This window comes from Rhinopithecus bieti, unplaced genomic scaffold (genome assembly GCF_001698545.2).
Source record: "Rhinopithecus bieti isolate Rb0 unplaced genomic scaffold, ASM169854v2 scaffold_35856, whole genome shotgun sequence".
In the NCBI taxonomy this organism is placed as follows: domain Eukaryota; kingdom Metazoa; phylum Chordata; class Mammalia; order Primates; family Cercopithecidae; genus Rhinopithecus; species Rhinopithecus bieti.
Window position 1 is genome coordinate 2,559,802 of NW_016815820.1, and position 25,171 is coordinate 2,584,972.

The 25,171-nt window shown below is 47.2% G+C and overlaps 1 protein-coding gene across 1 annotated transcript in view; it reads left to right on the forward strand.

The window, feature by feature from the left end:
* The first annotated feature begins 4,605 nt into the window (after positions 1-4,605).
* The window catches only part of TTLL6 (tubulin tyrosine ligase like 6), a 56,989-nt gene continuing 36,423 nt past the window's right edge, over positions 4,606-25,171 (forward strand). Inside the window, exons 1-7 of the mRNA XM_017854053.1 lie at positions 4,606-4,871; positions 6,423-6,491; positions 17,115-17,333; positions 18,177-18,214; positions 21,295-21,413; positions 21,553-21,683; positions 23,178-23,334. Coding sequence (XP_017709542.1) covers positions 6,481-6,491; positions 17,115-17,333; positions 18,177-18,214; positions 21,295-21,413; positions 21,553-21,683; positions 23,178-23,334 — 675 coding nt within the window. The 5' untranslated portion in view covers positions 4,606-4,871; positions 6,423-6,480. The remainder of the gene's footprint in view (positions 4,872-6,422; positions 6,492-17,114; positions 17,334-18,176; positions 18,215-21,294; positions 21,414-21,552; positions 21,684-23,177; positions 23,335-25,171) is intronic.

Sequence of the window (25,171 nt, forward strand, 5' to 3'; positions counted from 1 at the left end):
GATCTCCTGACCTCGTGATCCGCCCGTCTCGGCCTCCCAAAGTGCTGGGATTACAGGCTTGAGCCACCGCGCCCGGCCGCCTTTATATTTTTTAACACATATGAAGTTTCATTGCACCGAGAAAGTAAAAAACTTCATATGTGTTAGTTTCTTTTTTGCTATATAATAAGTGATTCTACCGTAATTTACTTCACCATTTTCTAACAATTGAATATTTAAGCTGTTTATTTAAAAAAAAATTTTTTTTTTGAGACGGAGTTTTGTTCTTTTTGCCTGTGCTGGAGTGCAATGGCACCATCTTGGCTCATTGCAACCTCTATCTCCTGGGTTCAGGTAATTCTCTTGCCTCAGCCTCTCGAGTAGCTAGGATTACAGGTGCCCAACATCACACCCAGCTAATTTTTGTATATTTAGTAGAGATGGGTTTCAACATGTTGGCCAGCTGGTCTTAAACTCCTGACCTCAAGTGATCCGCCTGCCTCGGCTTCCCAAAGTGCTGGGATTATAGGTGTGAGCCACCGCACCGGGCCCAATTTTATTTTTTTGATCTGGGGTCTCACTCTGTCACCCAGGCTGGAGTGCAGTGGCGTGATCTCGGCTCACTGCAGCCTCTACCTCCCAGACTCAAGTGATCCTCCTCCCTCAGCCTCCAAGTAGCTGGGGCTCCAGGTGTGCACCACCACACCCAGCTGATTTTTGTATTTTTAGCACAGATGGGGTTTCTCCATATTGTCCAGGCTGGTCTTGAACTCCTGGACACAAGCAATCTGCTCGCCTTGACCTCCCAAAGTGCTGGGATTACAGGCATGAGCCACGGTGCCCAAACACATTTTTTTTTTTTTTTTTTTTTTGAGATGGAGTCTCGCTCTGTCATTCAGCCTGGAGTACAGTGGCAAGATCTCAGCTCACTGCCAACCTCTGCCTCCCAGGTTCAAGCGATTCTCCTGCCTCAGCCTCCTGAGTACCTGGAATTAACAGGTGCCTGCCACCATGCCAGGCTAAATTTTGTATTTTTAGTAGAGATGAGGTTTCACCATGTTGGCCAAGCTGGTCTCAAACTCCTGACTTCAAGTAATCCGCCCTCCTCGGCCTCCCAGAGTGCTGGGATTACAGGCATAGCCACTGCGCCCAGCTAATCAGGGCACTTTCTATGGAAGTTGTCTGAAGGCCATCTATACCAAGACAAGGATGCTTTAAAAACAGCCATGTTGTTTCCTTACAGGGCAAAAAGAAAAAAAAAAAAATCTATGAACAGGGAAGTTTGTTTTCCCAGAAGGTGGAGGAGGATGAAGAAGAAAGGCAAAATAAAAACAGAAACCTGCCTGTAATCCCAGCACTTTGGCAGGCTGAGGCGGGCAGATCACCTGAGGTCAGGAGTTAGAGACCAGCCTGGCCTACATGGCGAAACCCCCATCTCTACTAAAAATACAAAAAAATTAGCTGGGTGCGGTGGCTCAGGCCTATAACTCTAGCATTTGGGAGGCTGAGGCACCTATATGGCGAAACCTTGTCTCTACCAAAAATACAAAAATTAGCCAGGTGTGATGGCGGATGCCTGTAGTTCCAGCTACTTGGGAGGCTCAGGAGGCTGAGGTAGGAGAATCGTTTGAACCCGGGAGGTGGAGGTTGCAGAGAGCCGAGATTGTGCCACTGCACTCCAGCCTGGGTGACAGGGCAAGACTCCATCTCAAAAAAACAAAAGCAAAAACAAAAAAACCCCAGAAACCTGGAAGCTCCATTGCTCATGGGTGGGCAGTCCCCTGTCCAGGGGCTCTTTCAGCCCTATCAGATACAGTTACAAATCAAAATGGAGAGGATTCAGAAGAGGTGCTTGGCAGCAGCTTCTATTACTATTTCTATTTCACTAATAATGGAGTGTATGGAGGATGGGGTAGTGGACTCTATGACCCCACTGCAAGCCTTAAGCAAGCCATCTCACTTTCCTGGGCCTCAGCTTCCTCATCTGAAAACAGGACAAATGCCATGGAGGTCTCCAATAACTCTTCTGATTTAAAAGAAGCCCGATTCTGTGATTATGCACACTTCTACAACATTCTCTCATGCACTGCAGACTTAAAGCAAAACAAATCTGGGGTATGCAAAATTTTACCTAAGCATCCTTGCCTCATTCCCACTCCTTATCTCATTCCTGGTACACATATCAAGACTTTATTTCAATGAGTCATGACCATGCCACTGTACTCTAGCCTGGGCGACAGAGCAAGTTTTTTTCCATCTCAAAAAAACAACAACAACAACAAAAAAAAACAAAATAAAATTATTTTGGCCGGGTGCAGTGGCTCACGCCTGTAATCCCACCACTTTGGGAGGCTGAGGAGGGCAGATCACAAGGTCAGGAGTTTGAGACCAGCCTGGCCAACATGGTGAAACCCCGTCTCTACTAAAAATACAAAAATTAGCCGGGCGTGGTGGCAGGTGTCTGTAATTCCAGCTACTCGGGAGGCTGAGGCAGGAGAATTGCTTGAACCCAGGATGCAGAGGTTGCAGTGAGCCGAGATTGCACCACTGAACTCCAGCCTGGGCGACAGAGCAAGACTCCATCTCCAAAATAATAATAATAATAATAATAATAATTTTGACTGGCATAGGAAGAAAGGGCTTCTAGGAGGGACCTTGGTTCAGTGAGCAGAAGCAGGATCTGTCTTTGTTTCATTAACGACTTGAAGGAAGAGCCCCAAACTGAGAAAAGGCTGTGTGTGAAGTGCAGAGCAAACAATCTTACGGGGGTTTTACTGTTGTTTTACTATTTATTTAGTCAGGTGGGTGCCTTAGGAACAAAACAACAGTGAAAACAACAGGGCTGCACCTGGATTTTTCCACACACTCTTGCCTCTGAGAGCTCCTAGGACATGGTCCAAATTTTTTGACAATTAGGAGCCTCCATCATTCTGGTTCAGTTTTTCATGCCTAGGCCCAGTAAGTCCCTCAGTATTTACCCTGTGGATTTGTCTGTTTAGGGTTTGCCAGGCACAAATCACTGATATTCTCTGCTTTCCTGGCTGTCACTGGGTTGAAGCTTGCTTTGCTGTACAGTGAGGGCAGCTCCACTGTTCACCCTGTGTTTGCTTCTATCATCAGCCACGAAAGGACAGTAGTGCCAGGCTCTGACCTATGAGCTCCCGTTGCATCCTCTCATAAATAACCGGTTGTCAGGGATTTTAATGGAAACCCTCTGAAAGCCGTAAATCTTTGCTGCTCTCTCCTGCATCCTCTCCCTCATTTCCACCACAATATCACTCCTGAGGGACCGGAGACCAAACAGAAGCTAGGCAGAACAGATTGGTAGGACGCTGGGGAAAGAAAACAGTGGGATGGGGGAGGGGAACAGGGCTGGGACAGTTGGTCTTAGGGAAGCATCTGCTGGGTGACCAGTTGATGATGGTCACCTGGCCCCTTAGGGCTCGGGGGGAGGGGCACCACCTGCGGAGGGAAAAGAGAAGAGGGCTGACTGAATAGCAGAGGGGTTTCTGAAAGAGCAGCAGATGGGCCACTGGTTCCACCTTGGGCCCTCTCTTCACTCGGGGGTGACTGTAAGCGCCACGTAGTAGGCTTCCAGGGTCGGCTTGGGGCTAAGCTACACCCTTGCCTCTGGTGTTCTGCCTGTGCACATCAGCAGATGAAGGGGATCTGTGTTGGGAGGAATTTAGGTTACCACCTCAGGCCCAAATGAACAATGTTTACTTATTTATTTGAGACAGAGTTTCCCTCTGTTGCCCAGGCTGGAGTGCAGTGGCACGATCTCAGCTTAATGCAACCTCTGCCTTCCGTGTTCAAACTATTCTCCCGCCTCAGCCTCCCGATAGCTGGGACCACAGGCGCGCGCACCGCGCCCGGTTAATTTTTGTATTTTCAGTAGAGAGGGATTTCGCCATGTCGCCTAGCTGGTCTTGAACTCCTGAGCTCAAGCGATCCACCAGTAGGCCTCCCAAAGTGCTGGGATTACAGGCGTGAGCCACCGCGCCCGGCCGTCTACAATGATTTGAATCCAGTCACTACTACAGATTCTCCACCTGAGGACCAAATGGTTGCTCTGAGAAGCCCAGATCCCTGACCCCTTAAGTCTCACTGACTCTTCAGTCGGTCTAGGCGGCCTTTTCCTACTGATCAGTTCACTGGAGGCCATGACCCCCCACACTCTGGAGGTGAGGTCAGGATTCAATACACCTGAGCGGTCATTACAGGTTTGCAATGCGCATTTTCCTGTTGAAGAAGCTAAGTCTCACAGAGGTAATGTGGCCCGCCCAAGGTCACACTGGCACTAATTTGTCTGAGATGCTGATTTAAGTCTCCAACCAACGTTTTCCCACAGTGCCTCCTGCTTCAGGTTTGCCCTCTCCTGAAGGCCTAAATTCAAGGTGCCCCCCTCCCTCAGCGCAGCCCAGCGCAGCAGGACCTCTGGAACCAGACGTCCCGGCCGCGCCCGCGCAAGACGTCCGACAGCACTGGCGCGGGTGGGCTGGGGCTGCGGCTCGGCTCGCTGGGCACGGGTAGGACGGCGGGGGATAGCGGCTGTCCAGCCCCTGGCGCACGCGTGCGCTGTGCGCGCGTCGTGCGCGTCTCCCGGGACAACCGTCGGCGCGCCCCTCCCCTACCGCCTGGGCGGTTAATTGGATTCGGGAGGGAGGGGGCATGGCAGCTACTGCAGGGGCCAATCGAAGGCCTAGAAGGCCCCGTATGCAAATATGAGGGTCGGGTAGACCCAAAGTTAGGGCGAGCGCGGGTTGGGGTTGGGGCTGTCGGGCAGCCAATGGGAGCGTTACTCCTTCATCCTTCGAGGAGGGGGCCAGCAGGTGTGGTTGCAAGCTGGACTAGCAGCCCAGCGGGGCGAGACGGGAGAGTAGGAATCGCTGGTAAGAGAGCCCCAAAGCCCGGTGCTGGCTCCAGACCGCAGCCTCCTGGTGTCTGTCCCCTGAAAACCTGGCTAGACACGTCTCCTTAAACCTACATGGGACCCAGGTCCCCAGGGTACCCCGCTGCCCTCCCTACGGCGCCAGGCACTTACCCTCACGGTTCCTCGGCTCCGGGGCTGCCTCCTTTTCAGTCCCTCTTACTAACGTTCATTTCCTGCCCTCCCCCAATTTCCTAAGCCACAGTCCACCAAGGAGCTGTCTCTTAGACACCAGCGATCCCTGGGACTCACACAACTCTCTTCACCCCCTTCATCCCCATCATTGGGTCATTTTCTTCATCACTGTTCTTCCTTTGTCTGGAGAAACCTTCCAGAAAGATACTTTCCATTTTTCATGGCTGGCATAGTCCTCTGCTGATGCCCCTACCCCCTTCCGGTCTGGTGTTCTTTCATTTCCAGTTGTTACTTCTCACCCCTCCTGAAAGAGTACTCTTCTGGTTTTGCAGAAGGTTCTCCTTTGGGATTTGAACTCTAGGAAAAATATCACATGGGGGATGAAGTGGGAAGGGAGCTAATGTTTTTAAAGCACCAGTATGTGTGAGGCACTCCAAAAAATATTTAATATTTATGCCAATCTTATTACTGTATTTTCTTTTTTATTTGTTTTAAGAGATTGGGGGGGGGGGTCTCACTTTATTGCCCAGTCTGGTCTCGAACTCCTGAGCTCAAGTGATCCTCCCACTTTGGCTTCCCAAAGTGCTGGAATTACAGGCATGAGCCACCACGCCTGGCTTATATTTTCATTTTACAATACAGCCTTTATTTTGAACCAAGCACTGCCTTAAGGGTATTAGAAATATTAACTCATTTAATATTTAAAACAACTCCATAAAATGAATATTATTATCGCTATTTTACTTATACAGAAGCTGAGGTACAGAGAGGCTAAGTTACTCACCCATGGTCACGCATTCTAGAAACTGGTAGAGCTGGGATTTGGATCCAGATCCGTCTGTCTTTGCTAGCAATGCCCTGAATATTGTGGAGAAAATTACTGGGCATGAGCCTGATCTGAATATTGCATCTTCCAATCTTGCAGAATTTCTCAGTTTCTAGCAGAATAAAAGATAGCATATAAGTCAGCAAGATTCTTATTGTTCCCACTACATGTGACCTGTCATTCTCAACACTTCTTATTGGCAAAGCCCTTGAGCAACTGGGTGCCCCATCCCTCCCTTGTTAGTCCGTATTTTGCTTAGGACCCTTTCAGGCCCTGGCCTGAAATTCAAAGGGTGACTAAAATGAAAAGTCAAAAGACCACAAAAAACATCTTATTTTATCCTGTCTGAATCAAAGCCGAAAGCGCTTTTCTAGATGTGAAGCTTTTATCCTCCTAGTGGTCCTGTAATTATAGAGAAGATAGGGAATGGGAGAGGAAATAATTGCTTGGATTTCTATGACATACTGAATTGGAGGGGCAAAGCTGAAAGCAAGATCCAGAGGTCTTACCTCCGCATGTTTTCTTCCCCCATCCACTTTGACGTTTTCCAAGAGCTAGCCACTGGAGGCCTTCAGAGGGATGCTTCCAGTAGGGAAATGAGGACCAAAAGATGAAAAGGAGGTACGTGAAGGAAAACCTATTATCTGGGGAAAGAGAGGGACTTCACAGACAGACACAATAGGTGAACCCTGCAGTGCTCTGTATTTTCCTATAGACTAGAAAAAAAGTCCAGGTGGTGAAGGTCAGAGATGAAAACACTTGGCTACAACTTGAAATATGTTCTCCCATGGTTCTCTTAATCAACCACCAAATTATTGTTTTGTATCATTTATAGGATGCCCGTGTTCATTCAGTTTTGCAAAAGAAAGCACTAAACCGCCGGGTGCGGTGGCTCAGGCTTGTAAATCCCAGCACTTTGGGAGGCCGAGGTGGGCCAGTCACCTGAGGTCAGGAGTTTGAGACCAGCCTGACCAACATGGAGAAACCCCGTTTCTACTAAAAATACAAAATTAGCTGGGCGTAGTGGCGCATGCCTGTAGTCCCAGCTACCTGGGAGGCTGAGGCAGGAGAATCACTTGAATCCGGGAGGCAGAAGTTGCGGTGAGCTGAGATTGCACCATTGCACTCCAGCCTAGGCAATAGGCTGGAGATTTTTTGAAACTCCGTCTCAAAAAAAAAAAAAAAAAAAAAAGAAAAAAGAAAGCACTAAACATTTTCCACCCTCTGCAACACCTCCAGGGGAAAGGAGAGTAGTCAACAAATATAGTCCTTCGGAAGTGGAAATAAGACAGGGACCCTCCTCTGAGTTTTTTCCAAATAACCAGCAATGGACCCGTCCCAGTGAACCCATCCCACTGCTCATTTCCTCCCCCTGGTGGCCAATGTAGGACATTTTCATGCTGTCTAACCAGGATCTGGTTGTCAGCCTCTGGCTTGGAAGATGTCAAGATCAAACTCTATACTAAAATGGAAGGAAACATGAGAATTTTTTCAGTGTCTTAACTATCCTACTTGGAAAGGTGAACTGATACCCTTCCTTAAGGACACAATGCCCTTGTGTCATTAAGAAAAACTGAAGATGGGCAGGGCGCGGTGGCTCACGCCTGTAATCCGAGCACTTTGGGAGGCCGAGGCGGGCGAATCACGAGGTCAAGAGATCGAGACCATCCTGGCTAACACAGTGAAACCCCATCTCTACTAAAAATATAAAAAGAAATTAGCCGGGCGCGGTGGCGGGCGGCTATAGTCCCAGCTACTCGGGAGGCTGAGGCAGGAGAATGGCGTGAACCCGGGAGGCGGAGCTTGCAGTGAGCAGAGATGGCACCACAGCACTCCAGCCTGGGTGACAGAGTGAGGCTCCCGTCGCAAAAAAAAAAGAAAAAGAAAGAAAAACTGAAGATGCTATTTTGCTATTTACTGTGTTTGTTAACATTGGTAGTACAGCTCTTAGTCTTTTTTTTCTTTTTTCTTTTTCTTTTTTTTTTGAGACAGTGTCTCCCTCTGTCGCCCAGGCTGGAGTGCAGTGGTGCGATCTCGGCTCACTGCAACGTCCGCCTCCCAGGTTCAAGTGATTCTCCTGCCTCAGCCTACTGAATAGCTGGGATTACAGGCGCCTGCCACCATGCCCAGCTAATTTTTGTATTGTTAGTAGAAACGGGGTTTCACCATGTTTGCCAGCTTGGTCTCCAACTCCTGACCTCAAGGGACCTCAGCCTCCCAAAGTGCTGGAATTACAGGTGTGAGCCACCGCACCCGGCCTTAGTCTTTATTAAACTCTCTAAGGGACTTAGTCCACTTTGCATGTCCACTAACCCGGCATAATGGGAAGGTGACTTTGGGACCAGGAAGCTGGGGTTTTGGTGGTGCTTCTGATTACTTGCTCTCTGGCTATGTACAAGTCCCCTCCCCTAGCACAGACTGGTAGAGGGCAGGGAGTTCAAAACCTCTTCTAAAAAGATTCCTTCCAGCTCTAACATTCAGGAATTCCATAGAAGTTTAGAAAATATTCTAATTACACCCTTAATAAGAGTCCTGGTACAATGTGGACACTGGTGAAAAGAAGGGAAAGAGAGTGAAAATAAATATAAGTAGAAACAATACAGCTGTTACCAGGTTATGGCAAATCTGGAGAGATCCAAGCCCTTGTTGGAGATGGGAATTTAGAAGCAGATGGCTTTAAGGAAAATGATGTGGAACCAACTGAATTTTTTTTTTTTTTTTTTGAGACAAGGTCTAGTTCTGTCTCCCAGGCTGGAGTGCAGTGGTGTGATCTGTACTTGCTGCAACCTCAGCCTCCTGGGCTGAAGTGATCCTCCCACTTCAGCCTCCTAAGTAGCTGAGACTGCAGGCACACACCACCACACCTGGCTTATTTATTTATTTATTTATTGGTAGAGATTGGGTTTCACCCTGTTGTCCAGGCTGGTGTCAAACCCCTGGGCTCAAGTGCTCTGCCCACCTTGGCCTCCCAAAGTGCTGAGATTACAGGCATGAGCCACCATGCCTGTCCCTAACTAATTCTTAAGGGACTAAAGTCACTAAGATTGCTTTTGGGAGTTAAAAGATCAGTTACTTTACTTTATGGTCACACCGTTTATGGATGGCCAGCAGAGAGGAAAAGGCAGTGAGGGGAGCATGGAGAGATAGGCTGTGGGGTCAGATGGACGTGTCTTCCAACCCCAGCTGTGCCTCTTACCTTAACCTCTCTGTCTCAGTCTTCTCATCTGTAATAGAGGAAAGAGTATCTGTGATAGGATATTATGAGGATGAGACATTATGTGTATAAATGCTTTAGTGTAATGCCTGCTACTTGGTAAGTGGGTTGTCAGTAGTCTATTGCAAGTGAATGAAACAAGCATTTTAAGTGCCAGCTATATGAGAAGGACCCAAGGTTGATGCTTTAACAATGTAAATAACAAATGTTATTTACCTAATGCTCACAACAACACTTCTATTATATAGCTAAGGAAAATGAACCTTGGAGAAGCTTAATCAGTTCATGCATTTATTCATTCTTCCAGCCCATTAATTCAAGGAACATATGGACATCTCATTTTCAGTATCTTTTCTAGACACTGCTAGGAGCTGAGAATGCAGAGACACAGCCTCTTCCACCAGGAAGTTCACAGTCCAGGGTTACATAGCTGATAGTGGTAGAGAGCACTTTGTGAGTACCTACTATGTGCCAGGCACTGTTCTAAGAACTTTGTGTTGCATTAAGTCAAATGAGTAAACTCATTTGATCTCCATAACTGGGAGAAGCCACTTTACAGATGAGGAAACTAAGGCAGGAGGTTAAATAACTGCCTGAGGTCAGACAACTAGGATGTGGCAGAGCTGGGATTTAAGTCCGGACAGACAGACTTTGAAATCTGAGTTCTTAGCCACTACACTGCAGCTGCCTCTTAATAAGTGACTTAGTCACCTATAGCTGACAGCAGAGGCCCTTACACCATGATGTATGTCTATTTCAGGATGCCACCAGCAGCTCCTCTCACTCCTTTGTATTCTCCTTAGGCTATGTCTTTTGCCTTTCCTCCTTTTATTCCTCAAGGCTATAAGACTGCTTTTGGTGTTGGCACCAACAAAATTGGTAAGCAGGGCAGTAGGTGGGAACTACCAGGTGAGCAGGGAGTGGTTGCTAAGACTGGTAAGATAAGTCCTGTAGAACCAAATAAAGTCCACACCTGAAAAGTCTGAGAGGAGTCCCAGTTTCACCTGGGTCAGATTTAATTCTTGTTCTGAAAACCAGGGAATTAAAATGCTTTCTGGCTGGGCGTGGTGGCTCATGCCTGTAATCCCAACACTTTGGGAGGCCAAGGTGGGCGGATCACCTGAGTTCAGGAATTCGAGACCAGCCTGGCCAACACGGCAAAACCCCGTCTCTACTAAAAATGCAAAAATAATTAGGCCGGCACGGTGACAGGTGCCTGTAATCCCAGCTATTTGGGAGGCTGAGGCAGGAGAATAACTGGAACCCGAGAGGTGGAGGTTGCAGTGAGCCAGGATCGTGCCACTGTACTCCAGCCTGGGTGACAGAGCAAGACTCTGTCTGAAAAAAAAAAAAAAAGCTTTCTGCTCAGCCCTGGTGGAAGTAGCTTTTGTTTTCACTTGAAACTGCTTGGAGGCCAGAGATACTAGAGCAGAACCGCTATAAATTCAGATGTCTATAGGGTTAGGCATGTAGCTTAAATGAAAGAAGTGGGCTGGGTTTAAGAAATGTCACCTCTCTTGAGCTGGGTACAGTGGCTCATGGCTGTAATCCCAGCTGCTTCCAAGGCTGAGGCAAGAGGATCTTTTGAGGACAGGCGTTTGAGACCAGCCTGGGCAACATCGCAAGACCATGTCTCTAAAAAAGAGATGTCTCAATGCTGCTATAAGAAAAATAGGCTGGGCGTGGTGGCTCACACCTGTAATCCCAGCACTTTGGGTGGCCAAGGTGGGTGGATCACCTGAGGTGAAGAGTTCTAGACTAGCCTGACCAGTATGATAAAACTCCGTTCTCTACTAAAAATACAAAAGTTAGCCAGGCATGGTGGCAGGCACTTGTAATCCCAGCTACTCAGGAGGCTGAGGCAAGAGAATCACTTGAACCCAGGAGGCAGTGGTTGCAGTGAGCCAAGATCATGTCCCTGCACTCCAGCCTGGGTGATGGAGTGAGACTCTGTCTCAAAAAAAAAAAAAAAAAAAAAAAAAAAGGAAAAATAATAGCACAAGGATAACTGTTGCTTGGCTCCTGTGTCAGGGAGACAAAAAGGAATGTTGGACATTGGGGCAGACTGGAAAATGTCTACAGGAGGCATTACTGAGCTCTGGTTGATTGCTGACATGAAGGAATAGAGACCTACTTCTCCAAAAGAAACGGAAATCTGCATTTTCTAGTAGTTGGCGACTATATATATATATACACACACACACACATAGATACACACTATATATATATGCACATACTATATATGTGTATATATGTACTCTCTCTTTATACATATACATATACTATATATACACATAGGTTTTTTTATTTGTTTGATTGTTTTTTGAGACAGGGTCTCGCCATCATCCAGCTGGAGTTCAGTGGCATGATCACAGCTCACTGCAGCCTCAATCTCCTGGGCTCAGGTGATTCCCTTATCTCAGCCTTCTGAAGTGTTAGGATTATAGGCATGAGCTACTGTGCCCCAGAAGTAGACATTTCTGCAAGCTAGATTCAGCATGCATGTCCCCAATAGGCAAACTTTGAAGGAGATACTCCCTTTCAGGATCTTCGGAGAGACAGGATTCAGCCTTGGAGATTAAACAGGGAGAGAAGCTTGGGGGAAACGAAAGCAAGGAGGCCAAAGACAAAGCAAAAATAGTCACATGGCAAGTACTGTTTGCCATCTTGCACCTGTCTTGGGTACCATCCAAGATGGCTCTTATGTCATAGGCAGCCTAGAATACAAGGGAATGCAGGCAAGAATTCCATGGTGACCCAGTTCATCTAAAAGTGCATGGGCTCAGTTTTTTACTCTACATGCTTGAGGCCCTCTCATGCAAGAGCAAACATAATTTGACCTTTTTAAATTTTCTTTTCCTTTTTCATTTTGAGACAGGGTTTTGCTCTCGTTGTCCAGGCTGGAGTACAATGGCACGATCTCAGCTCACCACAACCTCTGCCTCCCAGGTTCAAGCAATTCTCCTGCCTCAGCCTCCTGAGGAGCTGGGATTACAGGCCTGCGCCACCATGCCTGGTTAATTTTCTGTATTTTTAGTAGAGACGGGGTTTCTCCATGTTGGTCAGGCGGGTCTCGAACTCCCGACCTCAGTTGATCCACCCGCCTCATCCTCCCAAGGTGTTGGGATTGCAGGCATGAGCCACCGTGCCCGGCCTTTCTTTTCTTTTTTTGAGACAAGGTCTCTGTCATCCAGGCTGGAGTGCAGTGGTGCAACTGTGGCTCACTGCTGCCTTAAACTCCTAGGCTCAAGCAATCCTCCTACCTCAGCCTCCTGAGTAGCTGGGACTACAGGCATGTGGCACTGTACCCAGCTTTTTTTTTTTTTTTTTTTTTAATAGAGATGGAGTCTCACTTTGTTGCCCAGGCTGGTTTTGAACTCCTGGGCTCAAGCAATCCTCTCACCTTGGCCTCCCAAAATGTTGGGATTACAGGCATGAGCCACTGCACCTGGCCTGCTCTTTGAGGCAGACACATAAAAGGAGCCATGACTTGTTCTTATCACTCAGGCAAGGACTCAAAAATGGGCAAAGAGAATTCGCACCTCCAGAGGTCAAATTCTGGGTCAGTTTTCTCTCCCCAAGTTAACATTAACCTTTAGGTAAACAGAGCCACTCCTCCTTGAGGGCTTGGTACATAGGAGCCGTTGTGGAGGGCTAGGGGAGTGGAGCTGGCCGTTTACCTGCAAGGAAGGGAGCAGCCCAAGGTCAAGATTTCATGTACCTTAGTTCCCCTGAACTTTGCCAAGAATGTGCCTGTTCACTGGGAACAATTGACTTACAAGACCCAGGGTTTATCTGTCCTGAGCACATCTCTTCTTCCTCCTGCTCTGGTGTCACCATAAAGGGTCTTGCCTGTAAGTGGCAGCCCTCTTCAGAAAGAGAAAGAAACAAGTGGCAATCCTTGGCTAACTTAACAATTCTGCCCTCCCTCTCATCGTAAGCATTCAATGGGAGCATGTATATGAAAATCTTTGAAAATCCCAGAGAACTATCCCCACATAAAAGCTTATTATTATATTATTTATAGGTAACTTCCATAGTTAAAGGGCTCCACACCACCACATTTGGTTTTAGAAAGGAATAGAGAGAGGTGGAAGGGTGCAGTCATATTAAAGACATTGGCCATAGGGTATAAAAGTTGTCTAGAATGAACAAGTTTGGGCTAGGTGCGGTGGCTCACACCTGTAATCCCAGCACTTTGGGAGGCTGAGGTGGGCGGATCATTTGAGGTCAAGAGTTTGAGACCAGGCTGGCCAATATGGTGAAACCCTGTCTGTACTAAAAATACAAAAAAATTAGCCTGACATGGTGGCGGGTGTCTGTAATCCCAGCTACTCAGGAGGCTGAGGCAGGAGAATCACTTGAACTTGGGAGACGGAGGTTGCAGTGAGCTGAGATTGCACCACTGCACTCCAGCCTAGGTGACAGAACAAGACAGCATCTCAAAACAAAACAAAACAAAAAAAAAACCAAAACAGGAATAGCAAATTTGTATATACAGGGGAGGTGATTCCCAAGACATTGTGGGGCTCTGGTGAGCCTATTCTTGTTGCATATTGCTGGTAGTATTCCAAATTATTGCAATCCCTCTGGAAAGCAACATGGTATTTTATATATATACATATGAGAAGCTATGTAATTTGCATATTCATTAACCCTGTAATATCAGGATATTAAGAAAATAACCCTAAGTAAGTAAAAGGCCTTCTGCACATGCAAGAGTGCATTTTAGAGCTATTTATATAATATCAAAATTGGCAGCGACTTACATTTCCAACAATAGGACAATGATTGGTTACATTCAGGTGCATTCTTTCAATGGAATACATACAGCCATTAAAAACTAGAAATGGGGCCGGGCGCGGTGGCTCAAGCCTGTAATCCCAGCACTTTGGGAGGCCGAGATGGGCGGATCACGAGGTCAGGAGATCGAGACCATCCTGGCTAACACAGTGAAACCCCGTCTCTACTAAAAAATACAAAAAACTAGCCGGGCGAGGTGGCAGGCGCCTGTAGTCCCAGCTACTCGGGAGCCTGAGGCAGGAGAATGGCGTAAACGCGGGAGGCGGAGCTTGCAGTGAGCTGAGATCCGGCCACTGCACTCCAGCCTAGGCGACAGAGCCAGACTCCGTCTCAAAAAAAAAAAAAAAAAAAAAAAAAAAACTAGAAATGGTCAGGCGTGGTGGCTCATGCTTGTAATCCCAACACTGTGAGAGGCAGAGGCAGGCAGATTGCTTGAGGTCAGGAGTTGGAGTTCAAGACAGCCTTGGCTAAATTTGTGCCACCCTTGTCCTTACTAAAAATATAAAAGTTAGCCTAGGTGTGGTGGTGCCATGCTGAATTCCCAGTTTTTGGGGACTGAAGTACAAGAATGCTTGAACCCAGGAGGCATGAGGTTGAGTTCGAGCCCGAGATTGCACTCATATAGCCTGGGAGAAAAGCAAGACTCTGTCTCAAAACAAACAAACAAAACCAAAAAACTTCAGAACATGTAACTTTGCCACAATGAAAAGTGCTGTTTAGATCTACTAGTGGGCAGAGCCAATACAAATTGATTACAATTGATATTAGAATAAGTATGCTTAGAAAATTATTATTTTGGCAGGGCGAGGTGGCTCACACTGCATCCGCACTTATGGGGAGAGGCGGAGGCCAGGCGGATCCCTGAGTTTGGCGAGTTGAGACCGGCCTGCACCACATGAGAGAAACCCCATCTCTACTAAAAATACAAAATTAGCCCGCGGGCATGGTGGTGCATGCCTACTATTCCCGCCGCCCCTCAGGAGGCTGAGCAGGCAGAATCAATTTGACCTGGGAGGCGCAGAGGTTTAGTGAGCCAAGATCGTACCATTGCACTACCGCCTAGACAACAAGAGTGAAACTCCCCCTCTCAAAAAAACAAAAAACTCAACAACAAAAAGAAGATTATTATTTTTTATTTTTAATCTAATTAATTATTAATTATTTTTTTGAGGCGGAGTCTCGCTGTTGTCGCCCAGGCTGGAGTGCAATGGTGCAATCTTGGCTCACTACAACCTCCACCTCCTGGAGTCAAGCGATTCTCCTGCCTCAGCCTGCTGAGTAGCTGGGATTATGGGTGTGCACCACCATGCCTGGCTAATTTTGTATTTTTAGTAGAGATGGGGTTTTGCCATGTTGGCCAGGCTGGTCTCGAGCTCCTGACCTCAAGTGATCTGCCTGCCTCAGTCTCCCAAAGTGCTCGGATTACAGACGTGAACCACCGTGCCTGGCCTTATGCTTAGAAATTAAGAATAAAAGTGAATCCACGGGCAGTTTAAAGTGGCTATTATAGAGTAGGAAAGCTACAGGTGATTTCTCATCCTACCTCATTTTCTAAGCCTCCTTTAATTTTATATTATTTCAATGATAATACATTGTAATAAAGATATTATTATCTTTTTTTTAAATCCAAAGAATTTGTGAAGGAGGAACAGGTAGTAAGTAGCAAGGGGACTGTGGACATCGGAGGGGAAGGGTTGAAATGTGAGGAGGTTTGCAGGATTTTCGGAGGTGAGGAGAGGAAGGGAAAGCCCCAGAAAATTGGCTCTGTCATCATAGGAACCTTGGATATGAGGGAATATGAATCCGATAATTGGGCCTGGCGGTTCTGGGTTACCCAAAGGCAAACTAAGCATGTTCTTAAGGAGGAGTGAAGCAGGGGCATTCAAATCCATTAAAAATAGTTGACATTTGACATTTCTTGTTTTTTTTTTTGAGACGGAGTCTCGCTCTATGGCCCAGGCTGGAGTGCAGTGGTGTGATCTCGGCTCACTGCAACCTCTGCCTTCCAGTTCAAGCGATTTTCCTGCCTCAGTCTCCTGAGTAACTGGGATTACAGGTACCCGCCACCACGTATAGCTAATTTATTTTTCGTATTTTTTCTTTTTTTTTTTGAGACAGAGTTTCTCTCTTGTTGCCCAGGCTGGAATGCAATGATCTTGGCTCACCACAACCTCTGGCTCCCAGGTTCAAGCGATTCTCCTGCCTCATCCTCCTGAGTAGCTGGGATTACAGGCATGTACCACCGTGCCCGGCTAATTTTTGTATTTTTAGTAGAGATGGGGTTTCTCCATGTGGGTAAGGCTGGTCTCAATCTCCCGACCTCAGGTGATCTGCCTGCCTTGGCCTCTGAAAGTGCTGGGATTACAGGCGTGAGCCACCGTGCCTGGCCTTTTTTTTTCTTTTTTTTTTTAATAGAGACTGGGTTTCACCATGTTGGCCAGCCTGGTCTCAAACTCCTGACCTCAAATGATCTGCCCGCCTCGGCCTCCCAGAGTGTTGGGATTACAGGCGTGAGCCACTGTGCCCAGCAATATTTGCCATTTTGAGCAAACATGAAAGAAATCTCATGGGGCCAGGGAGGATGAGATTCTACTGAACTTCCTTATATGTATTTTATAATTTGATCTTGTTTTTATTTTGGAATGGATGGTGGGGGAGACATAGCCTTCTCTGTGGTTGGTGTCTCTGAAGGTCTGCATCTGGCCCTGGGCTTGAATCTTATTGTTCAGTCAGCTACACATTAGTCCTGTACTCCACGAGCAGCAGTTGCATTCATTTTTAGGCCAGCGTATTGTTGTGTGGGAGGTTCACTGCAGTGCTGAAACAGTTAACAGACCTCCTCAGAGCACCTCTACCTGCACCCTCTGGGACTAACTCTCTCAGCTAGGAAGGCTTGGGGCTTCACTGTCTCCAGACACTCACTCACTTTAATATTGTTTACCAGGTGGTGCCATGCATAGCATCTCTGGCTTCTCCTGAAAATCCCAGGAGGGAAAAACCAAGGCTAGGGTTGGCTGAGTGCGTCTCCAAGGTCACAGCCAATGGCAAAAGGTGGAATCAGCTCCCTCCCAGAGTTTGCATCAAACCACGGAGGCCGAGTGGCATTGTATAAACTGCAACCTGTTGCCTTGAATTAGAACCCTGGGTCACCACCCACATGAGCGAGGGAGGGGGTCCCCCTGCAGGTGGATCCCTGTAACTGCAGCTCCCTCTGCCCTCTCTCTAAGGGCCTGGTATTTCCCCAGAGCCTCCTCCCAGGCCAGGGAGATGTCACGGTGCCGGACTCAGGAAAGCCAGGAAGGGGCAAACTCCGAAGAGAAGGGGGACAGTTCCATAGAAGATCCAAAAGAAACCATCGCGCTGGCTTTTGTGAGAGTGAACCCAGGGGCACAAAACAGACTTCAGAATGCCCAGCAGCAAGGCAAGAAGAAGAGGAAGAAAAAGAGGTTAGGATTGAAAGCTGGGGAATGGGGAGCCATGTTGGTAAGAACAGGAAGGACCTGGAGGGAAGGGGGTCTTGGCTGATGATGAGAAGGTAAAGGAGAAGCTGTGTGCCGAGACTGTCAATATCTCACCACTTTTGGTTCATATAAAAAGAATCTACTTTTGATGATCTGTTTTATAGAATCAAATGATCGTGTGGGTAATCTAAAAAACCACACCTTGTCCTAATTTTCATTCTATTTGTGTTTAGGATGCCTTTAAAAAAATAGCAGGAAGAGAAGATTTCCTTGTTTTAAGAAGGCGCTTATTTGTCCTGGAAATTTAGTACACCTTCAATATGATAGCACCATACTGACTTATCAGGATCCAACTGCAGCTTGTGCATTCCGGTTCTTGTTTAATATTTCACCATGCCTTGCTCCATTCAGACTGATTGATGAAGAAAAGCTTGTCCACTTTCTTATTCATAGCTTCCCTTAATGGAGGGAAGAGGAAGGAGACAAGTATTTTGGCCAAAAAGATGTTCAATTCCTGTCCCTGATGAGCCAGTGGAGTAAAAGGCTTGAGGCAATATGTTAGTGAGAAGCTGCAAGCAAGATTAGCTGTAATGGCAACACAGAATTTCTACCTTCCGGGTAGAGTAATAGTACCCTGATGCCATGTTTTCCACCATGCTGTACCCCTTTGGACTCGTGTCTTCAGCAACAGGGATGGTCAAACCAGGCTTAGCATGGCAGGCTAGATTTTAGAGAGCTCCACCTGGGACAGGATGTTTCTGGGCACAGTCACTTGTTCTGGCAAATGTGTTTCTGTCTTGCTGCTTTCCTTTTTCTCTTTTCCAGATGATTGGTGATCAATCTATCCAGCTGCCGGTATGAGAGTGGTGAGCATCTACATTCAGGGGATCTATAATGGGGACCCACCGGATTCTCCCAAAGGATTGGGAAGAGTCACTTTTGTGTATTTGTGAGGATGGAAGGGTGTGTCTCCAAATCCTGTCCTTCAGTTCTCCTAGCTCAATGAACTACTTAATTAAGGAAGTTGGGAATCTTATTCCAAAAGTCATGGGTTTTCACCAGAATGGTGTGTACTTCAACTATCTGTCTTTTTTTTTTTTTGAGACAGAGTCTCGGTCTGTTGCCCAGGCTGGGGTGCAGTGGCCGGATCTCAGCTCACTGCAAGCTCCGCCTCCCGGGTTTAGGCCATTCTCCTGCCTCAACCTCCAGAGTAGCTGGGACTACAGGCATCCGCCACCTCGCCCGGCTAGTTTTTTGGATTTTTTAGTAGAGACGGGGTTTCACCATGTTAGCCAGGATGGTCTCGATCTCCTGACCTTGTGATCCGCCTGTCTCGGCCTCCCAAAGTGCTGGGATTACAGGCTTGAGCCACCGCACCCGGCCAACTATCTGTAATTCTTATATATAGTGATTTGGGGATCTAATTGTAAGAGACAGCTGTTGCTGCAGCCAGTGGCTTTGTTTTAGAAGACAAGTTACAAACTTGCAGTTCGTGAACTGAACCTGATCTACAGACCTATTTTGTACTTCAGAGCACAGTGTTGCTGTTGCTTTTTTTTTTTTTTTTTCTTTTTTTGAGACGGCATCTTGCTCTGGAGTGCAGTGGCATGATCTCAGCTCATTGCAACTTCCACCTCTCAGGTTCAGGTGATTCTCCTGCCTCAGCCTCCCAAGTAGCTGGGATTACAGGCAAGTGCCACCATGCCTGGCTAATTTTTTGTATTTTTAGTAGAGATGGGGTTTCACAATGTTGGCCATGCTGGTCTCAAACTCCTGACCTCAAGTGATCCATCCACCTCAGCCTCCCAAAGTGCTGGGATTATGAGTGTGAGCCACTGTGCCTGGCTGTTGCTGTATTGTATTTATTTATTCATTTTATTTTATTTTTTTTGAGACTGAGTTTCACTCTTATTGCCCAGGCTGGAGTGCAATGGCACGATCTCAGCTCACTGCAACCTCTGCCTCCTGAGTTCAAGCAATTCTCCTGCCTCAGCCCCTGAGTAGCTGGGATTACAGGCATGCACCACCTTGCCCGGCTAATTTTGTAGTTTTAGTAGAGATGGGGTTTCTCCATGTTGGTCAGGCGGGTCTCGAACTCCTGACCTCAGGTGATCTACCTGCCTCGGCCTCCCAGAGTGCTGGGATTACAGGCATGAGCCACTGCGCCCGGCCATTTATTTTTTTTGAGATGGAGTCTTGTTCTGTCGCCTAGGCTGGAGTGCAGTGGCATGATCTTGGCTCACTGCAAACTCCGCCTCCCAGGTTCAAGTGATTCTCNTGCTGGGATTATGAGTGTGAGCCACTGTGCCTGGCTGTTGCTGTATTGTATTTATTTATTCATTTTATTTTATTTTTTTTGAGACTGAGTTTCACTCTTATTGCCCAGGCTGGAGTGCAATGGCACGATCTCAGCTCACTGCAACCTCTGCCTCCTGAGTTCAAGCAATTCTCCTGCCTCAGCCCCCTGAGTAGCTGGGATTACAGGCATGCACCACCTTGCCCGGCTAATTTTGTAGTTTTAGTAGAGATGGGGGTTTCTCCATGTTGGTCAGGCGGGTCTCGAACTCCTGACCTCAGGTGATCTACCTGCCTCGGCCTCCCAGAGTGCTGGGATTACAGGCATGAGCCACTGCGCCCGGCCATTTATTTTTTTTGAGATGGAGTCTTGTTCTGTCGCCTAGGCTGGAGTGCAGTGGCATGATCTTGGCTCACTGCAAACTCCGCCTCCCAGGTTCAAGTGATTCTCCTGCCTCAGCCTCTCAAGTAGCTGGGAGTACAGGTGCACGCCACCATGCCCAGATAAATTTCGTATTTTTATTAGAGACAAGGTTTTGCCATGTTGACCAGGCTGGTCTCGAACTCCTGACCTCGGGTGATCTGCCCGCCTTGGTGTCCTAAAGTGCTGGGATTACAGGCATGAGCCACTGTGCCCAGATTGTTGCTGTATTTTAAATTCAAATATGAATGCTTTAGGGTAGTCTTGTACTGTCCCGGTTACTGCAGGCACTTCTCCCATTCTAGGCCCTTGAAGGCATTTGAGTTGGTGTTGGAGTCAGCTCCTACTTATTAATCCTAACAGGGACAGAAAGGATATGACATCACAAATGTAGTTTTGAAATCCAGTGTGTACTTTAAAAAAAATGTATGCTTAATATACCATATACTAATTAAGATTGGCTCTGACTAATGTTAAGGATTAGTTTATATTCCCTGAACATTCAGAGCTTGGTGTTTGGAGGAAAGCCAGAAGCTTGCTTTCTGGCAAAGGGAAGCCAGAACAGGCAAATCATTCACCCCAGATTGTCTTCTATGGGGATCATTGAGTACAGGCTGGATTTTTCAGTAGTTTTCAACTCTCTGTGTTCCTTTATTTATTCTCTTTCTCTCTCTTTCTCTCTCTTTCTCTCCTTCTTTCTTTCTTTCTTTCTTTCTTTCTTTCTTTCTTTCTTTCTTTCTTTCTTTCTTTCTTCTTTGTTTCTTTCTTTCTTTCTTTTCTTTTTTTCTCTCTCTCTCTCTCTTTCTTTTCCTTCCTTCTTTTCTTTCTCTCACAGGGTTTCCTGTTGCTCAGGCTGAAGTGCAGTGGCATGATCACGGCTCACTGCCGCCTTGATTTACAGGGCTCAGGTTATTCTCCCCCTCAGCCTCCTGAGTAGCTGGGATTACAGGCATGCCCCACCACACCCAGCTAATTTTTTGTATTTTTAGTAGAGACAGGGTTTCACCATGTTGGCCAGGCTGGTCTTGAACTCCTGGGCTCAAGTGATGCAGTGGCAGTGTTTGACTCTCCATTCTTGCATTAATGGAGACAGGGCAAGATGGCTTCCAGTCTCAAGGAGCTGAGTTCTCTCACTTCAGTACTTGGTCTGGGAGCACCTAGTAATGGAACCTCCCCACCCCATGCTCCTCCCCCACTTCCCGGGCTAATAGGCCTTTCTTTCTTCAATAGTGCGCAGGGCCGCTCAACAGTACGGCCTTAGAGAGGGAGGGGAAAACGATGACTGGACTCTCTATTGGACAGATTACTCAGTATCACTGGAGCGGGTGATGGAAATGAAAAGTTACCAGGTATTTGGGTTAGTGATGGTCCTTGGTTTAAGTGCGGCATCTTACCCGGTGGGGCCCCATTTTTACACCTGTGTCCCAAGGAGATTTTGTGGTACTCCCATGTCCCTCGATTGCTCATGAATTCCGGCTTCCCTTGCAGAAGATCAATCACTTTCCCGGGATGAGTGAAATCTGCCGGAAGGACTTGCTGGCCAGGAATATGAGCCGCATGTTAAAGATGTTCCCTAAAGATTTCCACTTTTTCCCTAGGACCTGGTGTCTTCCTGCTGAGTGAGTGCCCCCTGCCCTGTGCTTCCTTCTCCAGTCCTCACCCCATTTATGTTTCCTGTTGCCCCTGATTCCCTGGTTGCCACTTTCCCTGCCCATATGATCTCCCATCTCTCTGGCTACTGTTCAGGAAGAGAAGGGATAAAGGGTGTGTCCAAGGTTGAGAAAACACAAGGCTCTGCCTGTAAAATTAGATGACATTTAGGGGCTGGGTGCCCTGGAACCTGTACCTGCAGTTGGGGTTAGAGTTTGTTCTGACGCTGAAAGCTGTTGATTTTGAACTCATTCCAACCACGTAACTGTGCAGTTTCTGAATCTTTAAGGACCATGAGCACCTCTGGAGAGAGTGTGGTAGTGGTTAGCACCCAGGTTAGGAGCAGGGAGGGATGCCTGACCTCTGTCCCATGCAGTGCTATGGATAGTAGTCAGCACTTCCCCTTCTCTGCTCTCTTTATATCCATTTCAAAACGACAGAAGTTCCTGGTATGTAAAATGCTCTGGACCACACCACCGAGGAACAGGAGAAATGTGAGATGACATACGTGACCTGGGGTGCAATCTGGTGGCTGAGACAGGGCTGAGACAGTGAACAGTGCCACTATCAGATTATACTCACATGGCAAGGGCATCAGAGGAATTCCATCCTCCCCTCTCCACCCAGTGCTTTCCAAAACCAAGAGCTCCAGGGTTCTCAGACTTTCCTTCGCTTGTCTGGAACAAGTTTCAGGGCTTAGCAGCAAATTAGAAGGAAATGTATTTGCCATCAGGTCAACAGGAGCTCCAGATTTCATGGTTACTGAGGAACATTGCAGTTAGGTGATTTTTCCAATGGTTACAAGGTTCCTTTGAGTTAAAACACAGAAGTATAGCGAGACTGAGAGAATCCACTCATTTAGTTTCTTTCTTTCTTCTGAATATACTTTCCTCAAAATATGTTCAAATATATGATTTGCTCTCCCATACTCTGACTAAAATAGAGGCGTCACAGATGAGACACTGAAGCCCAGCGTGGGGTGAGAGACTGATGGATCCAAAGTCACATCACTTGTCAGGGCTTGAACCAGGTCCAGAACTCCAAAGCTCCTACCTGCAAGCCCCGAAGGCCAAACTGCCTGCGCCATGGTCACCTTGATGGGGCATGCAGCACTGTGCCCGCATTATGTCATGCAGCTAAGCACCACAGCAGATGGGTGTCGTTATTATCTTTACTGTATAGATGATGAAGTTGAGGTTTAGAGAGGTCAAGTCCTTGCAAAGGGTTGCACCACTGGTAAGTGGTGTTGCTTGGGCTTCAACCCAGGCCTGAATTCCCTCTGAAGCCCACACTCCCTGCTGTGTGTGCTCTACTGCCTCCCATTGCTGGACCTCTGGGCATCTGTCAATGCTAGGGTTTTGTCACATTAGATAGCTTTTCTTTCTTTTCTTCATAAAGAGCTAGCCTTCCTTTTCATTGTTCCCCAGCTAAAGATGTATCTTGTTCCCTCCCTGCTCTGGTAGCTGGGGAGATTTGCAGACCTACAGCAGGTCAAGAAAAAATAAGACATACATTTGTAAGCCGGATTCGGGCTGCCAAGGGAAAGGTATATTCATCACCCGGACAGTGAAAGAAATCAAACCAGGGGAGGATATGATCTGTCAGCTCTATATTTCAAAGGTACTTCCTCATTGTGATTATTTATTTATCACCCACAGCAACCGCGGGGTTTAGCTCCACTGGACAGAATGCGAAATGAGGGAATGGAGGGTGAAGACGGAGGTGGAGCTGACCTGGCTTCTGCCTTGCACTTTGTCAGACCAAACGTTCTGACCAGGGGTGCCAGCACGTGCCTGGGCCAGAGTGTCTCTTATCCTTTTACCCTTGTCAATTGGTCTGGCCCTACCAGGCTGGCCCTTTTCCTCTAACACATTAGGGCTAGGGGAGCACCTTTGGTTTGGGACAGCCCTCATGTGGGAAAGGGGCATGGTGCTAGAGAGCAATCAGCTTTTCTCTTTGACTGGAGGTCGTAGGTCATAGCCCACTGTGGGGAGGGAGCCCTCTAGGAGTGTGGACAGAGTGGGACACACTGATCTCTCTGGGAAGAAATGGCCAGGAGATGACATTGCAGGGAGGACTCTTGTAGAACTGCCACTGTGCGTTGGCTGCATAAAGTGGCTCACGCCTGTAATCCCAGCATTTTGGGATGCCAAGGTGGGTGGATTGCTTTGAGCTTAGGAGTTTCAGACCAGCCTGGGAAACATGACGAAACCCTTTCTCAACAAAAATTAGCCAGGTGTGGTGGCACATGCCTGTAGTTCCAGCTACTCCAGAGGCTAAGGCTGGAGAATTGCTTGAGCCCGGGAAGCAGAGGTTGCAGTGAGCCAAGATTGTGCCACTGCACTCCAGCCTGGGCAACAGGGTGAGATGCTGGAGACCCTGTCTCAAAAAACAAAACAAAACAAAACAAAAAAACAAAAGAAAAAAAAAAAAGAACTGTAACTATATGTAGCCCTGAATGGTGACAATATGTCCATGCATCAAAAGACTGTATTTTATTTTTATTTCTTTAGAGATAGGGTATTGTTCTGTCACTCTGACTGGAGTGCAGTGGCACAATCATAGCTTATTGTAACCTCAAACTCCTGAGTTCATGCAATCCTCCCACCTCAGCCTCCCCAGTAGAGCTAGGATTACAGGCACACGCCACCACATCTGGTTAATTTGTAATTGTTATTTTTTTGAGACAGAGCCTCACTCTGCTGCTAGGCTGGAGTGCAGTGGTGCAGTCTCGGCTTGTTGCAATCTCTGCCTCTCAGGTTCAAGTGATTCTCTTGCTTTAGCCTCCCAAGTAGTTGGCACCCACCAGCATAGCCAGCTAATTTTTGTATTTTTAGTTGAGACGGGGTTTCACCATGTTGACCAAGCTGGTCTCAAACTCCTGACCTCAAGTAATCTGCCTGACTTAGCCTCCCAAAGTGCTGGGATTACAGGTGTGAACCACTGTGCCCAGACTAATTTTTTATTAAAAAAAAATTTATTTGTAGAGATAGGGTCTCTATGTTGCTGAGGCTGGTCTTAAACTCCTAGGCTCAAGAGATCCTCCTGCCTTGGCCTCACAATGTGCTGGGCTTCCCAGTGTGAGCCACTGTGCCTGGCTTATCAGAGAATTTTTATTTATTTATTTATTTATTTTGAGACAGGGTCTCATTCTGTCACCCGGGCTAGAGTGCAGTGGTGTGATCAGGGCTCACTGCAGCCTCGACCTCCTAGGCTGGAGCAATCCTTCCACCTCAGCCTTCTGAGTAGCTAAGACTACAGGCTTGCACCACCACACTTGGCTAATTTTTTTTGAATTTTAGTAGAGACAAGGTCTCACTTTGTTGCCCAGCCTGTTCTTGAACTCCTGAGCTCAAGCAATCCTCCCTCCTCGGCCTCCCAAAGTGTTGGGATTATAGACATAAACCACTGCACCTGGCCCATCAGAGGACCTTTTTTTTTTTTTTTTTTTTTTTTT